Source organism: Gracilinanus agilis, chromosome 4 (genome assembly GCF_016433145.1).
Source record: "Gracilinanus agilis isolate LMUSP501 chromosome 4, AgileGrace, whole genome shotgun sequence".
Lineage (NCBI taxonomy): Eukaryota > Metazoa > Chordata > Mammalia > Didelphimorphia > Didelphidae > Gracilinanus > Gracilinanus agilis.
Window position 1 is genome coordinate 431,959,031 of NC_058133.1, and position 20,615 is coordinate 431,979,645.

At 35.8% G+C, this 20,615-nt stretch overlaps 1 protein-coding gene across 2 annotated transcripts in view; it reads right to left on the reverse strand.

Moving 5' to 3' along the window:
* Window positions 1-20,615, reverse strand: part of RPS6KA2 (ribosomal protein S6 kinase A2) — a 538,080-nt gene that overhangs the window by 38,810 nt on the left and 478,655 nt on the right. For both annotated transcript variants that reach the window (XM_044671880.1, XM_044671881.1), the window contains 3 exons: window positions 15,729-15,831; window positions 8,218-8,348; window positions 4,561-4,686 (listed from right to left, as the gene is read on the reverse strand). In XM_044671880.1, the coding sequence (XP_044527815.1) occupies window positions 4,561-4,686; window positions 8,218-8,348; window positions 15,729-15,831 (360 nt within the window). The remainder of the gene's footprint in view (window positions 1-4,560; window positions 4,687-8,217; window positions 8,349-15,728; window positions 15,832-20,615) is intronic.

Here is a 20,615-nt window from a genome sequence, read left to right on the forward strand (position 1 = left end):
AGCACCCCTAGCAGCTACTGCATCTCTAAGAGAAACCCAAAGACAGGCATCAACTCTCAGTTAAATGAGGCACCAACTTGGCTGATGTCATTCATTTCAATATCCACAGCTTTCTGCTTGCTTTGTAAAGTGCCTCTGAAACAGCTTTAGTTTATAGAGGGAATGTTGCTCAATGATCTCTAGCTTACTGAACAATCTCTGATCTTTGAACAGAGATGTTCTTACTCACATTTCATTAATTCAAGAATTTTTCAGATAGTGACTTATTATTCATTGTGATTTCTTCAAGGGAGTGAGTGGCTAGTCACCACTGATACTCCCTAATTGATTTTGTCTAGTAATCCACAAGGCTTTAAGTAAAAAAATGGGGATGGGGGTTAAGAGGGAGAATGTTCTTTTACCACTGTTAACTGAAGTCAAATTCACGATCAAGTTCCTAGAGTTGAAGTTAGAAATCCTATCTAATTTCACGCCCAGAAATCAGCATTATAGAGATTGATCTCAACCGGATCTAAGAAATTAATGGGATTCAGATGGGGTCTTCATTCAGAAGTGACTCATGAGGACATCTATGAAAAACATGGGACACAACATCTTCACCAGTAGGGACTTTTGTTTTGGACAGTGTTAGCTGATTAGTCTAATGGTAGAAGTAGCCATCAGTTCATTTAAATTTATTAAGTTACTACATGTAAGTTACTGTGTTAGGTACTAGAGATACAATGACAAAAATGAAACTGTCCTCCCCCTTCAAGAAGCTCCAATAGGTGGGATATGCACATATACAATATTAATAGAGAATATATACTGTATAGTTAGTAATCTATATACACTGTAAGTATAAACTGTAACTATATATGGGTTATAAAGAAAATGAATTAAAAACAAGTTTTGGGAGGAAGAGTACTAATATGTGAGGGAGGGGAAATTGAAAAAAAGCTCCTATCCACTGAGCTACCATACTTTCCTTTTTTTTTTTTTAAAGATAATCTTTTTTAAGGATAAAACCTTTATTTTATAAGATATTTTATTTTTATAAGATACTTAAAAGATAAAGAAAAAAATTTTAAGATAAAATCAATGATAGAAAGAAGGTATCATTCTTCTATTATTGCTAATATGATTGCTTACTGGAAAAATGCCATTTTTTCCAAAAATGTTCTTTCCAGAAACCAACAGTGAAGGTGAAGATGTCAAGGGTTCTATTTCAAATACCAGGCATTTATTTTTATATTATATTAATTATATTATATTAATACATAATTTATATATATAAATTTATATAAATATTATATTATATAAAAAAAGGAATTTCTGCTTAAATAACAAGAGCACCCACAGAGGATTCAGGGAGAATGGGCAGCCTCCACTCTAGGCATCTCCTACATATTCCAAAGAAGAAATACGCCAAACTGCTGCTTATTTAAGCCACTGTTCTATTTTGTAACTCTATTCCAATCACTCCATCCTTACTACATACATTCCCATACCAATACATACATACCAATGCTGAATAGGCAGTTATTTCATAACACAATCTGCTTTTCCTTGGTTTGGAACCCTCCTTGTGGAGGTCCTGACACTGAAGTAACAATCATAGTCATAGCAAAGAAACCAATTTGCTTGGGCCCCTTAAATCACTGTACATCTCTCTCCTTTAACCTTTCCTAATATGTTCAAGATTTCAGACAGGCATTACCTATAAATCCAGCAACTGAACACACAAATTTATGTTTTCCTCCATTTAAAAACATTCTTCATTGATTGAGTAAATCAAGACAAATGGGGCAAAAAGCCATAAACTCCTGGTCCAAATTAAATCAACAGGGCTTGTGTCTCTGGCTTGTGTCTTTCCTGACATAGTTGGGTGTTTCAATAGTGTGAGGAATGCAGGGTGGGTATCTCAAATGAGCATGCTTGCCACTTTTGGATCTGCCTTCCTGCAATGGTATTTTAGATCTTTTGTCTTCAACAATTGGCCAGGAGACTTAGTTCTGAAGGCCCAGAATTGACATCGATTCCTCAGTCATTATCTTTTTGCATTTTTCCCTCCCCCCTAAAAAAACTTGCCTTCTGTCATAGAATCAATACTAAGTATTGGTTCCAAGGCAAAATAGCAGCAAGGACTAGGCAATTGTGGCTAAGTGACTTGCCCAGAGTCATACAAGTAGGAAGTATCTGAGATTAGATTTGAACCCAGGACCTCCTAACTCCAGGTCTGTCTCTCTCTATCCACTGAGCTACCATACTTTCCTTTTTTTTTTTTTTAAGATAAAATCAATGATAGAAAAAATGTATCATTTTCTACTATTGCTAATATTATTGCTCATTGAAAAGACACCATTTTCTACCAAAATATTCTTTGCAGAAATCAACACAGCACCAAGTATTAGACAAATGTATAGCAAAGCATTAGAAGACTTACATGACAGATGTGGCCTTGCCCTTCATTACCCAAACATTATAAATTACTATCTAATAAGACTTGGTTTTAAGATACTCTCCAAGACAAATGCATCTCACAGCTAGCCAGAATATGTCCTTATGCACTTCACTTCTATTAAGAGCTAAAAAACAGATTTTCTTGGCTTTTTTTTATTGGGGGAAGAGGAGAGCTTTCAACTTCAATATATAAAAAAAGAAATCTATCTATATATAGCAAAACGAATGTCAACTTGAATTTTACCAAAGAATAAACTCTGAAATGGGTATCTCAGATATCCAAAGCATAAATCTCGGTTTAGTGATTTTCACTAAGGCTAAAGCCAAGAAGCATGAACCCAGTGCTAAAAAAACTGAGTTATCGGTGAGAGTTTAAGAAAGCCATCCTTCCTTTTTTGGAGCATGAAGGAGATGTGGTCAGTTTTTTGCTTCTCTAGGTTTTTGATTTTTAGACTGTCATGTATCTATGTACTAGTCTTAGCAGGGAGATTAGAGATGCTTTATAGGGGAAAACACTTGAGGCCGCATTAACTAGAATTTGGAGTTAGCAAACATGATTTATTTCTTCCAGAATTCTAGAAATCACAAAGTTTTCCCCCGTATATAGATGTGTTTATATATATTGTACCAGGATTGTGATTGCATTGGCTCAGGGAATTTTAGATGAGAAAATTCCCTCTGCCAATGCAAAATGGTTCCTTCTTTGTAACTTATCTTATAGAATTGAATGGTTGCTGTGAGAGACAGCCCTGGGTCACGGACCAAACATGTGTCAAAGGCAGGACTTGAACCCAGATCTTCCTGACTCCTCCGTTGTCTATACAATGTACATGTGTATAAAATGTGTGATTTTTTAATTTGGTTCATAACTTTGATTTCACTGGTGCAGGGAATTCTCTCCACCAAACAAATAGTGGCAACTGCTATGTAGCTTTTAGTTTTAAAATGTTGCCTGAGGCATTGAGTGGTTAACTGATTTGTACATGGTTATGTACAACCGGTATATCTTAGAGGGAAATCTTGAATTCAGGACTTCTTAATTCCAAGGCTTCTGTCTATTATGCCAGGCTATCTCTCATTCATGTGTGTATAACAACTATACACACACACGCATACGTATATATAACATTTTATGTACTTAAAATTTTATTTTATCTTTGTACGCATTGATTCCTCTCCATAAAAAGATGTAGGGTTTCATAGGTTCAGAACTGGAAGAGAGCCCAGACTATCTAGTCAATCTCCTTTCATTTTACAGATAAGGAAATTGAGACCACTAAGGTTAAGTAATTTGCCTGAAATCTCTTAAGGAGAAAGTGGAAGAACTAGAAATTGAATATAGCCTTCTGGCTCCAAACTCAGTGCAGTGAGGTTGTATAGTACATAGAGAATTGGACCTGTAATCAGGAAGACCCAAGTTCAAATCTAACCTCAGACATTTGCCATGCGACACAGCAAGACCTTTAATCTTTGTCTCAGTGTCCTCAGTCATTAAATGGTGATGATAATAATAGTGTCCATCTCACAGGATGATTATAAGAATCAAATGAGAATGTTTATAAAGTGCTTAGTAAATGCTTAATAGTTATTTCTTTATTCCTCTCCCTCTCTTCCCACTGTACAATAAAAGCAAGAACTATTTCTCTATTGTCTGTGTAACATTCCCATAGCCTACTACATTGGCTAGAATACAGCAGTACTTCATAGATGGTCACTGAATTGTATATTGATATCTATGAGGCCACTGATGATGACCACTGCTTGTTCATACAAATTAAAAGACTAATAAAAATAGCTAACAAGCAGCAGAAAGAGTAGATCACAAAATATTTAGTAACAACTTAAATTGGAATAAGTCGACCTTCCATATGAAAATGGGGTTTGGTATTTCTCAGTATAACAAGAGTAATAGGTCATATTACATCTGCACAGCGCTTTAGAGTTTCCTGAATAATCTCCTGATAGCAACTCTATGAAGCTGGTAGGGTAAGACCAGTTGCTAACAAAATCTGTTTTTTTTTTCCCAATATGTTGACATGCTGTGCTGATGCTACAAAAGAGTAGTTGGCACTTGCATTTTTGTTCTTTTCCAAAATCCCTGGTAGGAGCATTTCTTACCTTCACAGCATATTCAGTATCAGTAGCTTTATGTACACATCTCTTGCACACTGAATATGAGCCTACTCCTATGTCCTCCTTGATCTCGTAGCCATCTGTAAAGTGAATATTGTTCCCATGTAACTGCTGTGGAATGAGACCAATAAAAGAAGGAAGTGTTAGAAGTAACCCTCATGAAACGAACGTGGAAATTCCACTGAATAAGAAAGGACTCAAGTTTTGCAATGGTATTTCTTCAAGGAACTGGCTTATTTAAAGCTCTGACCATGAAGCATAAGTCATGATAGGTCTTTTTGTACTAAAAAAGTCATTGATTATAGGTCTGGTGATAGAATATGGGTCTGCTGTCTGAGGGACAGCCAGAGTAAATCAAAGGTATATAACGTTAAGCCATTTCTTCACACCCATTGCAATTTATTAAATGACCAACACAGAAAAGAGCCTTTGTAGGTCTCATTCTGATTCTATAATAAAAGTGACAGAGTTCTAGAAAAGGGGCACAGTATCACATTAGTTAACTGTCAAATGATGCTTTTAAAAAATCCACGAAAACTACGTATGAAGGCAAGGGAAGCTTATTGTCTTGAGTTTGTGAGCAAAATATCCATACTGATGAAATTATAGTTCTTTTGAAGCACTGGAGGGAACTTAGCAGTCATTTAGTTTTATCTTGTCATCTTATAGGTGAGAAAGCAGAGGTCCTTGAAGGTCATATGCCCTGCCGAAGGGTTAGTGGCAAAGACCCAGGTGTCTTTGCTTCTAGTATAATGCCCTTTCTATTTATTATTCCATGATGTCTTTTGTTTTCAGGCATTTTAGTCATGTTTGATTCTTTGTGACTACATTTGGAGTTTTCTTGGCAAAGATACTGGAGTGGTATGCTGTTTTCTTCTCCAGCTCATTTATAGATGAGACAACTGAGGCAAACAGGATTAAATGACTTGCCCAGCTTCATAAAGCTAGTAAGTGTCTGAGGACAGATTTCAACTCAGGAAGATGAGTCTTCTTGACTCCAGGCACTATGTCACTTAGCTGCCTCCATTGGTCATATTTCTTTCAAAAGACTGAGGTAATAAAAATTTCAAAAAAGGAAGACATATGCATTCATATAGCTAGGTGGTTCAGCAAATAGAGCAATGAAACTGGAGTTTGAAAGAAACGATTCAAATCCAGTTTCAGATACAAGCTCTGTGATTCTAGGCAAGTCACTTAACTTCTATTCGACTTAAATTCACCTGTAAAATGGGGAAAATAATAGCACCTACTCTCAGTTGTAAGGATGAAATGAAACGTTTGTAAAGTGCTTTGCAAACTTTAAGATACTATTATAAATGCTAGCTGTCTTCATCATCATCATCATTATACAGTGGGGTATCTATGATATTGGTTCTTTTTAATTTTTGTTTTTTCCTTTTTTATTTAGAATATTTTCCCATGGTTACATGATTCATGATTCCTTCTCCCCCTGCTTATGATATTGATTCTTTTTTTTTTTTTGCCCTTGTACTTCGGTGTATTGTCTCATAGGTGGAAGATTGGTAAGGGTGGGCAATGGGGGTAAAGTGACTTGCCCAGGGTCACACAGCTGGGAAGTGGCTGAGGCCGGGTTTGAACCCAGGACCTCCTGTCTCTAGGCCTGACTCTCACTCCACTGAGCTACCCAGCTGCCCTATGATATTGATTCTTAAAGCTAGCATCTGGTTAGAAATATCTGAATGAAAACCAGACTCCATCACTTTTGGGCTCTAATTTGTTATTCCAGGATATAAAATGAAGTGTGTAATGTCAAATATTCAGACATATCAAGTAAACAGGATATAATTTCAAGGAACTCTAATCTCTTCACACAGATCTCTCTTATTTAGAGCAAATATTCCTTATAATATCTTTAATTTGGTTTCTAACTAGTCAAAACTTTATCTTGTTATGATGTGGTTACATTTGTGATGTGGAAAGTTTCTTTACAAACTGACTCTCTTAATTTCCAGAAGAGTACATTCAAGGCCATCTCCACACAATATCATAGAACAAATGGCTACATGAGGTGCTACCCTGGACTGCAAAGATCTTCCCCCAGTTTGGGGTCCCAGTAAAGCAGGAATATGGTTAGGTTGGACCATCACATTTTCATGGAATATTCCGAATCTCAGGACTGGTGACCCTTGGACCTCTGGTGGGAAAAGAGATGCTCCTCTCCCCTGTCAGCAACCATGATCCATGCTGGAGTCAGATTTAGTCCTTTTAGTCTTGGAGGACTAGCTGCCATAGTGTTCTCCATCATGAGGTATGATTCTAATAACAAGTTTGCTCTTGTGTGAGACCTCTTGTTTCTGACCACCAGGGAAAAACAATTCTGCCTGAGTTGATTTAAACAGGCATCAAAGCTGCCTCTATAGGCTAAGCTTTCTTGTATGTTTTGGTTCCCTTCTTGGACTTGTCTGAATATTCCTTTAGAAAGCCATACCTCCTCTTAAGAGCCTGTATTGGTTGAACTGTGATATACATACAGATAAATATATGTAATATATATTTCAAAGAGATTTATCAGGTAATCTCAGTGACTGTTCTACAGTAGTTTCAAGTTGGTGCAAAACAAATAAACAAAAAACCCTGCAAGTAATGTTGAGTCAGCATGGATTCCAGTGCAAAAATCTGGAACCCTCCTGTTCTTGTCTTATCTGGTGGAACATACCCTATTTGGTTTGCTTCTCCTCATCTCTTGCTGAGTACTTAGTCTCTGAGCCCCACTAGGATGGGTAACATCATCTCTGACTTGTGCTTGAATGGGCTCTTTGTGTCTGAAGAAAATGAGGTTGTCACAGTGTTGGGCCCTGTAGACTCTAACTTCCCTACAATCTGTCCCCAGTTCTCCCTTTCTGTTCCCCAAATGAGAAACATAGGATGCCACCCTCAATGCAAAGCAATGCTTCTATGGCATGGAAAAATTTGATGTTTGTGGACTCTAGACTTTTGCCAAGAATTTTTTTTTGCCTCATTTTAGGATGCCTCTTGTTGTTCAGTCATTTCAGTAGTGCTTGACTCTTTGTGAACCCATCTGGGGTTTTCTTGGCAAAGACACTAGAATGGTTTGCCATTTTTGTCCTCAATCACATTTTACAGAGGAGGAAACAGGTAAACAGGTTGAAGTGCTTTGCCCAGGGTCACACAGTTAGTTAAGTGTCTGAGACCAGAAGAGGGAAGGGAAGACATTTTTATCTATCTTATTTTCCTGAGATTTTTGTTTTCTGGACCAAGTTTGAAAACATTTTCCTGTGTGATACTAGCTCAGACGTATGATCTTGAGGCCTGGCATTGCAAAGGCCATACCTAAAACTGTCATTAGGTTATTTTTACTTCTGTCACTGTGTGTATAAGGCCATTATTCTACCTAATAAACTGAGTCCCAAAGTTTTCTCTGTTAAAAAAAAGAGTAATTCCCCAGGCAACCCAAAGAACTTTGGGACAACACTCCCTTTGTTAAATTGATTTGTTTCAGCAAATAATGGAATTGCAGGTAAAATGGTGTTTCTTCAGGAAGTCCAAAAATCTTACTCTGGCTGGTCTTGAATTGTCTGCCTATTCACGCACACTGAATGTGAACTGAACTACTGAGGGACTCATTGAACCTAAATAAATCAAAAACATAATGGATGTTACCTGTACAATTGGATGGACTGTGACTTTGTGGAGATCTTGTTGTGCAGGTTCTTGGACCAGGCTGGATGCCACGAAACTGAATCCTCTAAAGAGATGGTGAGCATTGGCACTTGGAGGAACACCAGGGGAATCTGCAGATGAACCAATATTATAAAAAAAAAGATTAGAAAAAGGAAAACTTTTTTTTTTTTAAATGACAACATGGTATAAAGGCAGGGACAGGAAGTGAAGTGGGAGCAAGACTGGGGTAATGCAAAACAAAGCCAAAATTCAATAACTTCAAGTGGCCACATACTTTGGATTTCTTAAAACTGAGAATATATATATATGTGTGTATATATATATATATATAATATATGTGTGTGAGTATATGTAAATATGTATACACACATATGGAAAATGTAGGACAAATCTTGCCTAATGTCCTTTAGTTTGCTGTCTACTTCTAACCTCAATTTTTGGTTAATGCATCTCTACAGTTGTTTTTATGTAGAAAATTTGAAGCTTCAACGTAAGCTGTGTTAGAAGAGGGTAGAACGGCCCGTAAGGATTTCCTTCCTAGTCCCCTCTTCAATCTTCAGAGGCAAGTGCCTCTGAACTTACTCTGGCACTCAAGAAACCGAGAATTACTTTGCTGCATTGTTTTCAACCCCCAAACAATCTGAATTCAAGGACTATGTTTCCCCATAGGCCTCTCTGGTACAGACTGATTTTCTTTCTTTGTCTCCAAATGTATCATCACAAGGATGAAAATGTGATTTCCACTGTGGGCTCATTATTCTTACTTCACTAAAAAGAGAAATGTGGACACTGGGGAGTGTTTGCACATCCTGCAGGCATAAACCTTCAATCTGGGTGTCACTCAATAATCTCTCCTGAAGAAGATATGGATATCGTCAGAAATTATGCACATAAAAAGAGGATCTGATGCCGTATGATGTCTAAGACATAGGACAAATGATTAAATAACCCCATTACTTTTATCAATTGAATGTCATGTACAGTTTGTGTTGAAGAATTCAGGATAGAAAAATGATTGGCATATTACATGAAATCTGAGGTAGGCTGGAGCTAGCTCTGACTGCCCTGACTGTTCAATTTCCATTGTGAACATTTACAACACAGAAATAGGCAAATGCAATAAATCAGAGCTCAACTTATTGCCTTATTAATTTGTAGATTTAATGAAGTGATGAAGAAAATGTTAATATAGATTTAAAAGTGTATCATGTTAAAGTGTATCATGTGTACATTTCTTCCCCTCCAACTTTCCTGAGAATTAAATTAAACATTTACCAGCATGTACCTTTGTGGAAGCCACTCAGATTTATGGCATGATACAGTCAAGTGAGATAACATATAGAAGGCACTTTACAAACCCTGAGGCAATATGTATATAAAAATCTATTATTATTAATAATAAAATAAAGATTCTCATTAGCTGTACATTATTATGTCTATTTCTATTTTTGCTCCCTGGCTTCAGTTGTGTCCAACCCTGCTTGCCCCCTTTTGGGGTTTTCTTGGTAAAGATATCAGAGCAATTTATTTCCTTCTGCAGATCATTTTATAGATGAGGAAACTGAGAGGGTTAAGTGACTTCCTTGGAGTCACACAGCTAGCAAGTGTCTGAGGCCAGATTTGAACTCAGGAAGATGAATCTTCTTGAGTTCAGGACCAGTACTCTATCCACTGCACCACCTAGTTATACCACATCTAGCTATATGTGTTATTACTATTGAATATCATCTAAAGAAAATATCAAGCATTTAAAAGTATTCCTCCTGCCTATGAGGGTTTCATTTCATAAAGCAATTTGAAGTTTGACATTGTTCTACTCTACAATACTTTATGACTAATAATTGCAGTTAGAATATATGTTTTAATGTTTGCAAGGTACTTTGTATTCATTATGGTATTGGACCTCACCGCATCCTTGTGAAGTACTACACATAGTATGCCCAATTTGTAGACGAGAGAAGACTTAGAGAGATTAAGTCATATCAGCATTAATGACACTATTAATAACAAAAATAAAAGCTGTGAATTTTAAGCAATGAGCTGCATATTATGTACATAAACAATTCATCTTTGGAGAGTTTAGGGAGTTTAAGAGATGCTTATATACTCTGTAATGTGGTAAAGACTTATTCTTCTTTTTAAAATTTTATTTGTTACATTAAAATACCCAGCTAATTCCCTCCCTCTTTCCCTTCCTCGAACAGAGAAGGCATCATTTCACAACAAAAAAATATACATGTATATATAAAACTATGTCTTGCTTATTTCTAGTAATCAGTTCTTTCTCTGGAGGTGTACATATACAAATCATTCTTCAAACTATATTTCTGTTGCTTTATATATAATGTGCTCTTGGCTCTGCTTATTTCAGTCTTCATAACTTCAGGTAGATCTTTCCATATTAAAAAATTAACCTGTATGTCATCTCTTATGGTTCAGCAGAATCTTACCCTTTTCCCTTTTTTTTTTTTAAATCATTAACTTCTGTGTATTGGCTCCTTGGTGGAAGAGTGGTAAGGGTGGGCAATGGGGGTCAAGTGACTTGCCCAGGGTCACACAGCTGGGAAGTGTCTAAGGCCAGATTTGATCTTACCCTTTTTTCAAGTGTTTAATTTTTCTAATTTCTTTCTGTCTGCATGGATGGCTTGCTCAATTAGTACAAGTATTTTTTAGCAATTGTTATATTTATATAATTAATAGACTGTATGGTCTATTATGGAAGCCTACTGTATAATTAAATCCACATGTTAAATAGGTAAAAGGATACTTTTATGAGTCAGACTGGGGCAGTATGTAACAAGTTGACCATGAAATCAGGAGGATCTAAATTTGGATCATCCCTTTGATATATACTGACTATATGAATTTAGGAAAGTCACTTAATCTCTTTGAGTTCCTAAGCAACTCTCTGAGACTATAAATTGCCATACAGATGCCAACTTGGAAAGTGGAAGAAGTTTCCTTACCAGGAATTCTTTAGTACAATTACAATAAAATATGACCCCAAAACTTTTATGCCTATAAAAGGATACTAGAGATAATCTGGTCCAACCTTTTCATTTTGTTAAAGAGGAAAATGATGTTTATGAAGGTCTAATAGTTTACATAAGAACATACAGCTATATCCAAGCAGAAAGGGGATAAAAACCCAATTCCTCCAATTCCCAAAATGGGAATTGGAGGAATTGGGTTTTATTCCTCCCTTTCATCCTGGCTAACTCTACATTAAATTGAATATCTCTGATCAACCAAAAAGATTGTCAAATGTGTTCTGGTATTATGTAAATAGTTTCCAGGAAGATTTTTGCCCCTGTTTTCATTTTTCAGCTTTCCTGTGGCAAGGTATACATATCCTTTTTCAGCTATAAAATATCACTCAGCTGAGGAGGTTTTTATTTTGAATTTGTTTCTATGTGGTAGGGTGGAGAGAATGGGTTGTAATAATCAAGGGATTAGAGTATATATTTTACTTCTCACTTTTACTTTAATTGAAGAAATTTTTAAAAAATCATTTGCAAGGGATTTCTCCTGAAAGAAAATCAATTTTTTATGAACAATAATGAATTGCTGTGTCATAAAAATATTTTCAGGAAGCAATTAGCAAACTGGAAGAGAATGATGGTAATGAATATTGTCTTGCACCTTTTATTTGCTTAGATATAGAAACATGAATATCACAGAATGTCATTAATTCTTTCAAAGATGAGTGATCAGACCACAAAAAGAGGAGTAACTAGATTTTTCTTAGAAGACTACATATTTTTTCATCTTCAATGTTTCGTAGCAATCAAAAGACTTAAAAATCCTAATATCACAAAACAATGAGTGCCAATGGGAAATGTTTATTCTTTTCAGGTTATTACAAAAGTACCATCATCACAAAGAACCCTTAGTTTCTATTTTTGTGAACGTCCAGTTGTAGATGCCAACATGATGGCTGAATTAATATAATCAGAGTTGACAGTGTTTGGGAATAAACTCCCAAACTGCCAGACTACGGAAGCTTAATTAAAAAACAGAAGGCATGGCTGAGTAGTTTTTGGAATCTGAAAATTATTCAGTGCAAGACATACGAGACAACAAACACGTTTTTTGAAACATTGCTCTGCTTTTCCTGCTTGCGTACAAGCTTCTCTGGATGGATGGGTTTCCATTTCATTTAGTCTGCTTGTACTCCATCTTTCTTCTCAGTTCACCCTATTACTTGCTGCCTCTTCAAAATTCCCCAAGCTGTCTTGTAGCTCATTGAAAAGTGCACCCATTGGAAAAAAAACACAAGTGGAAACATCATCACTTTCAGCTACTTCAAACGACAGGAGTTAATTTCCTCCCTGAGGTTTCTAGATTTAAGAACCTGATCCTATTGAAGGGAACACTAACCTGAATTTTCACAGGTCATGGAAATGTTAAGGTCTGAGTACATACCTGGGTGGTCGGTAGCCTCCTCTGTGAGTGAAGGAAAATTTGCTATAGGATTATACACATTCATTAACACTAAGAGAATAGAAATATAAAAGGTGCAGTTTCTTCCCACACGTGTAAACTGAGTATAGACTAGGACTTTGTATGCATGTTATCAGGGGAAATAGCTGAAGAAATAATGGCAGGCAACTAAAAGGCAGAAGCAGCAACTTTTGGGAAAGGTTGCAAGAATGAAAATGTGAAAAGGCTTTACATGATGGCTACATGGTAGATGATGTGATTAGATTTGATAAAGATCTGTGGGAGAATAATTCTTTAACATGCCACTTAAGGTGGAACACAGGAGAAAAAAAAATAAAATTAATACTGAAAAATTAAAACTGAGTACAGTCAAGCCTTGATCATCCACTTGAGTATTATCTGCTTTAAAGACTAACCTGATGAATTTTTCATCTTAAATTGGCTTCTCTTTGCCACTCAACATGATCTAGAGTCACTTCTCTCTTTAACAGGTTTGTGCTCAGGAAAAATCAAATAATTTCAGTTTTAGCTTACGTGAAATAAAAATAAAGAGTACAAACCTATTATAATAAAATGACACTGTATACCCTAAAGTCAAGTACAAATGATTTTGTGTATTACGTGCTCTTGTAAAAGAGCAGAGTTGCTGCTACCTTTCCCCTGCCCCCATCCCTAAGCCTAGCCCTGGAGCCTGCAAACACAAATATATAAACATAGAACAATTTTAAAAGAAGGGATATTTGTATCTCATAAACCCCAACTCCCTCACAGGTAAATTCCTGTGATGTAATAAAATAATCCTATATGTGACTTTTGAGAACCTCTGTTGGGAGGGGGGGCAGGAAGAAGCCATTATATAATACAGGTAAGTTAACAATCAATCAGTGATACTAGAATAGAAATCATAGTTTAGAAAAATTAAAATACTAGAGAATTAATCAATTCAGCTATAAGCATTTATACAAAGCACTGTGCTAAATACTTGGGATAAATGGATAATAGGGAAATAAATAATTAGCGTCTTCAACATTCTAATGGAAGAAAGAACATATATATATATATATTTATTATATGTAAAATATATACCCAATGAATACATGGTGTTTTGGGAGTATATATCTTGGCAGCTGGTGGGTGGCGTGGGGGAGGAGGAGAACCAGGAAAGACTTCAGGAAGAAGGTTGTTCTTGAGATTAGTCTTGAAGGAAACCAGGGATTCTAATAGGCAGGGTTGAATAGAGAGCACATTCTTGGCATGGAGGACACCATCACAAAGGCAGGGAGATGGGGAATGGAATATGGTATGTACAATGGAGAATAGACCACTGCCAGTTATGGCTGTTTTTTGAGATTCAATCTGAAAATTTTTATGGGGCCACAGGCTTCTCTAAAAAAAGTTTTCCCCTATATTATATTAATTCATATATGAGTATATTAATATTAGTATTATATTAGTATGCCATATTTAATTTAATTTATAAATGCTAATAATATATTACTAATATTCCTATAATATACAAATATTTCATAGTCTACTATTAAAATGAATTTGTATCCCTCAGCATTTTAAAAAGTTTATGGGGTAAGGGAGCAGTGCCTAGTAGCTAGGTAAATTGTAGGGACAGGCCAATATTAGCATGAAAAAACTAGAAATTCTCAGGTATTGACTTTGAATATTTCAAATACAAGGTGAAGACTGCATCCAGAATGAAAATATATTTCATTTGAAGAATTAAGCATTTTGCAAGGATTAATACTTAATGTTCTTCCATCTTAGGAATTGCTATTATATTAATTTGATATTTAGATAAATCAGAAGAGAAGTAAAATGACTTACTAAAGGAAGCACAATGACCAAATCAAGATGAAACCTGCAAATCTCATCCTCTTTCATTTTCTGTCGTAATGATACTAATCTCATATATGCATCTGGTAATGCAAATATATATATATATATTATATATATTTACACACACATACACTCTCAGGTCCTAACACTGTCAGGTTGGGTTTTCCGCAAGATCTAAAATATATTAGTTAACAATAAAATGACAACCTAGTTTCTTCTATGCTCCTTCTGGCACCAAGTCAGATCAGTGTGGCCCTGCTTAGAGGACACAGCAGGACACAAAGCTGCAATCATTTTACCTTCCTGTCAAGTCTTAATATACGTCTTATCTATCAGCCTTTGTAGTGGGAATCTAAGAGAGTATGAATTGAAATTCACAGATAATCGCCCAACCTCACTGATAGGACTAGGGAAGTTTTTGCTTCAATTTAACTACATGTCCTGTGTATCTGTCTTCTCATTTTGTCACTTTAAAAATTATTCAAAAATCAGTTTTTGTTGCCATATTTTAAAATATGGCAACAAAAACTGATTTTTCCCTTCTTCCCTCTCTCTTTAAGTCCCTGCTTCCCTTCTAGGGAGTCTTCTTTTATCACCCAAAATATTTTTCATTCTATAATTTTCCAAGGAGTTGACAGGTATCCATATACTCACTGTTTAATTTGCTCTTTAAAAGCTTGTTGACTTACTTTTTGCACTACTGTGCAATCTTTAAATAAAATGATTGCTGAGAAGTATTTTCCCATGAGAAAATCATTTGTTTTCAGACTGGATCCACAGACCTCTATTTTTACCAGTAGTTTCAACCTTCTCCTAACTAAACCTTGGTGCAACATTATTAAGAAGAAGCAGAATTGATTTGTGTGTCTATTACTTTCCCCTTGTGAGAAGGAGATACTGTCAAGGAGTAAAACAGGCAAAATACAGGTGACAGGAGGGAGAAAAATCCATTCATCCTGGACAATATCCAAAATTTATAACCAGTCTCTGGTTAATGGATAATTGCTGTATCACTTACATCCATAAATCTAGCTAAGAAGGAAAGACATCAAACAATGATGACAGTTTTCTATTAAATGCAGTTTATTCATGTAGCTCTCTGGCTCCTAGATGTCTGCCCCCTAACTGTTCAGCAATATTGGGAAAAATGTCACTGGTAGTAACAGCTGATTCTTCCCCTTTGTGCTGTCCATACTAACCTGTAGGGGTCCTGGATGTGAACTCAGGATCAAAATGAAATGTGTCTTCAGGTCTGCCCACTGCTGGTTTAAAAGGTGGCTTGATCTCTTTTCTGTATAGCTTCTAGAAAGAGAGCAAGACAACGCACTGAAAAAATACAGACACTAGAAGAGAGGTAGTTTGCATTAGTTTTGTTGTTTCACTTCTCAGGTCATTCTAACTTACAAAAGAATCAGTAAAGCACTGGAAATAAAATAGGTTCAGAATGAAGTATAAGAGATTTGAGACATGCTGAGTTTCCTTGTATAAAAACAAAGGGTTTGAACTCGATTACATGAATAACATATGCAAAATCATTTGATGACCTATAGAGCACTATACACGTCAGTGATTATTAATTTTGTTGGTGTGGTAAGTCTTTCAGTGAGCACTTTCCTTGGATTTCATGGACACTTGCCTTGGTTCCATAAGCCCTGGGTGATACTTGATTATATCCATATCTTTGTATTTAGATCCATTATATTTCATATCATATCAATAAATCCAATAATTTGTGGTAGGCACTGGGGATAGAAAAATGAAACTGTCTCTGTCCTTAAGGAGGGCATTGTAAACAAGACAACATGTACATTGCCAATAATATGTGAAATCTATTTAAGATAAATACATGGTAAATGTGTTGGGGAGAGGGGGAGCCCTAACAACTGGGAAGATCAGGAAGCTTCATGTAAAGGGTGGGGTGTGAGTATTGTGAATGGTTTTCTTTTATGGTTTCAAAATTGGCTCTGAAAGCAATTCCAAAAGAGGAGTTTCTAAAATGGAACAATAGTAGCATTTTGAAATAAATTTTTAACCTCCCACAGTGACCACTTAGGAGGAAATGACACTCATTTGGAGGTAAAAAGTTGCATTAAGATTTTTAAAAAGTGGTCTTATTATGTTATAATGACAAATAGCCATGACAGCTTTTTTTCTATGCATACTTCCTGTGGGACAAATGTTACAAGGAATGTGGAAAAAAAGAGACTCTAAGGCACCGGTGGTGGAATTGTGAAATGGGTCCAACCATTTTGGAGAACAATGTGGAATAATACCTAGATGGCTATAAAACTGTGCATATTCTTTGACCCAGTAATACCCCTACTAGTTTATATCCCAAAAAGATCAAAGAAAAAGGGAAAGGACCTAGATGTACAAAATTATTTATAGCAACTCCTTGTGGCAAAGAATTAGAAAATATGGAGTTGTCCATTAATTAGGGAATATCTCAACCAGTTGTGGTAAATTATTGTGATAGAATACTAGAGTGCTATAAGAAATGATGAGGGGGATAGTTTCTGAAAAACCTAGAAAAAATTACATGAAGTGATGCAAAGTGCAATGAGCAGAACCAGGATAACAATGTATACAGCAACAGAAATATTGCAACAGAGATCAATTGTGAACAACCTAACTACTCTGATCAAGACAATATAAGACAATTTCAAGGGACCCATAATGAAAAATACTGTCCATCTCCAGAGAGAAAACTGATGAACTCTGAGTGAAGACTGAAGCAACTTTTTTTCAATTTCTTTATTTTTTTTGCTTTTTCTTTATTGTATTTTCTTTGCAACATAGCTAATATAGAAAAATGTTTTGTATGATTTCACATGTATCATTGATATGTTATTGCTTGCTTTCTTGATGCATTAGGGAAGGCAAGAGGAGAGGGAATTTGGACGGAAGAAAGAAAGAAAAGAAGGAAGAAAGAAAGAAAGAAAGGAAGGAAGGAAGAAAGAAAGGAAGAAAGTAAGGAAGAAAGAAAGAAGGAAGAAGAAAGAGGAAGGAAGGAGGGAAGAAAAAGGAAGGAAGAGGAAAGAAAGAAGAAAGGAAGGAAGAAAGAAGGGAAGGAAGACAGAAAGAAAGAGGAAGAATGAGAGAAAGAAGAAAGGAAGGAACGAAGGAAGGAAGAATTCATAATCTAATTCAGTTTTTCTTTATTTTTTTACTCATCAATGCAAATTTTAATAATTTTTTGACATTTTGTGTTATATATGCTCTCCCTCCTTCCCTTTACTCTCCCCAAAATGGTTAGTTATATGGTATAAGTTATACATGTACTATCATGCAATGCATATTTCCATATTCATTATGTAAAGAAGACACATATCACTTAAACAAGAAAAAAAACTCATGAAGGGATAACTCAGATTTAAAAAAAAATGGAAGATAGCTATACAAGGACAAAAATGAAGGGTAGGAATCTGCAAAAGTAAACTATGGCACTCAGAATAAAAACATTCTCAATGCCACTGCCTTTACTACATTTAAGAAAACAAGTCAAGAATTAAGGCTACAAATGTAAGGTTAGGATATACAGAGCTGCAGTTATTTATAGGGAGATATAGCTCTGGAAGGTCAAATATTGATTGCGGCTCTAATTACTTTAATGACTAGAAGGTGTTCCAGAATGCATAGATAATAGTTTCATGTATTCATTTGGGAATATCAAAAGATGAATAATTATTCAATTCATATAAGAATCTAGTCATTTCCTGCCATTAGTAAATTTCAAGAATTGAGTTATTCCTTGAACTCTTTCCAGAAATAGAAATATACTGCTCTCTTTAGTGACGCACTTATATAAACTTCTGAGATACATACACTTGTTGGAGGAAATCTAATAAGCAGACGAAAGCTCTGGGACATCATTGAAATATTAGCCCTTAGCAAGTCTGATAACAAAACACTGTTGGACATAGAATAATTTTGCCTATTTTGATCATCTCTCTAACTCACTTTTGGTGATATCTGAATTGAATTTTTAAATATTTCTCTTTAAGTGAAACTCAATTCCTCTTCTTTCTCCAAATGTCTGCTTCCTTATGATGCTATCCTACAGAAAGTGCTCATTTTGTTGACCAGGATATGTTCTAATACAGAAGTATAAATTATCATTGGAATCATAGGTCTTATGGCTGGGAGGGATGTTCCAGTTCACTTCCCTCCTTTATAGATGAAAAAGCTAAGGCTAAGAGCCTAATATGTGAACAAGTCTAAAAGGTTTGGTTAAGACCATAGTGGTAGTAAGTAGTAGAATCAAAATTTGAATCCAGGTCTGCTGATTGCAACTCCAGTGTTCTTTCTACCCTACACATATGGGTTAACTATAGAATAATTAAAAAAATTTTTTTTCTTATCCCTTCCTTTTTTGTTTCTTTTAAAAATCCTTATCTTCTATCTTGCTCTCAATTCTAAGAGAGAAGAGTGGCAAGGACAGGACAAAGTGACTTTGCCCAAGGTCACACAGCTAGAAAGTGTCTGAGGTTGGATTTGAGTCCAGATTTTCTCAGTTCCAGGCCTGGTGCACTTTCCTCAGTGCTACCTAGTTACTCCAGAATATTTTCTTTCTGTCTCAATGTATTTTTCTCTCTGTGTGGCACCCTGACTCTGTCTGTCTTTTCTGTCAATTCAGTGCCCTCTTGTACTATCTTTTCATTGTGTGTGTATGCAATATGTACATACATGTACATATGTAAGTATTTATAGGGAGCTCCTTCTGCCAATATAGGTTAGCATTTGTTCTATAAACCGGAGTCTAAGAGAGTTGCTTGAGGCCTTGGATGTTTAGGCACTTGCTCAAAGTGACAACAGGTAATAAGTAACAGAAAGATGACTTGAACACAGGTCCTCTAGACTCTAAGGTTAGCTTTCTAATCATTAAGCCATACCATTTCTCACACATATAAACTTATAGTCCTCATACATACATTTATGGTTTTGTTCTTCATACTTAAAGAGGACAAAAATGACATGACTGGGTGATGTCTGTTGACTTGTGTGTAAATTGAATTTGTGAGCCAGAGTTGCACAAAGTCATCCATACACATTCCTACATGCTTATATACACACATTACTCCCAGAAACAAAAGACCATCTTTTTCATACCAACGTTATCCAAGAGTTATATGGCAACAAGGTTTTTGGGACACAAAGGTCTAGAATTAAACATGACTACAAGTATGCACTTTAGTCATAAGGAATTATGATGGACCACCAAAGTAAAGGATGTTATTATAAACCTACTATTTTAAAAAAAGACAGATTGTTCATATGGCAAGAGTGAGGGATATCTGGATTATTTACTCTAATGATGTTCTTAGATTGTTAGGAGCAAGCAAGTAGCACCATGAACCCCATAATGTTTAGCTAAGGGGAAGATACAGAAAAGAGCTGCACAGATGGGCAGATGTAGATGGCTGCATCATTGGAAGGAACACGTCAATTCAGTCTGAATTGAACTATAGTTCAGTTTGAGTATATATACTTGCCCTTATTTCCTATAACACCAAAGCCCTTTGAAGTTAATGGGCAGAAAGAAGTCAATAATAATTTGATGACTATTGAATTTGAGATCTATATGAAATTGAACAGAAAATATAAATTTGTTGCTGGGGGCATTTGTTTTATAAAGGTATCAGGACAATTGTCGTATATAAAATTTTCTGCATTCTGATGCCAGGGGAACACAGATAGCACCGAGGCACTGTCCCTCTCCTATTTTGTGGAATTAAGAGTCATGGCATCAGCAGGACCAGGCATGGTCTCTGATGACATGAAAAAATTTGCTGAACAACTAAAGCCTTTGGCTCATTTGGAGAAGATAGACCCCAAAAGGCTAATGTGACATAAAGGGACTGTCTGAAATTGGAGTCTGTTCTTTTACACAATAGAAACCAAGACTCTAAATAAATATCCTTGGGCAATCCCCCACAAAAACAGTGATAGAAAGGATCTCAACAGATACCTACAAGATAAATGAAAAGTAGACCCTAAGAAGATGAAATTCCTTGGGGGGGGGGAGCGGGACTAAATTCCTAAAATCAGTCCAAAAAAGAATTAACTTCTTAAGTATAGGATGGAAA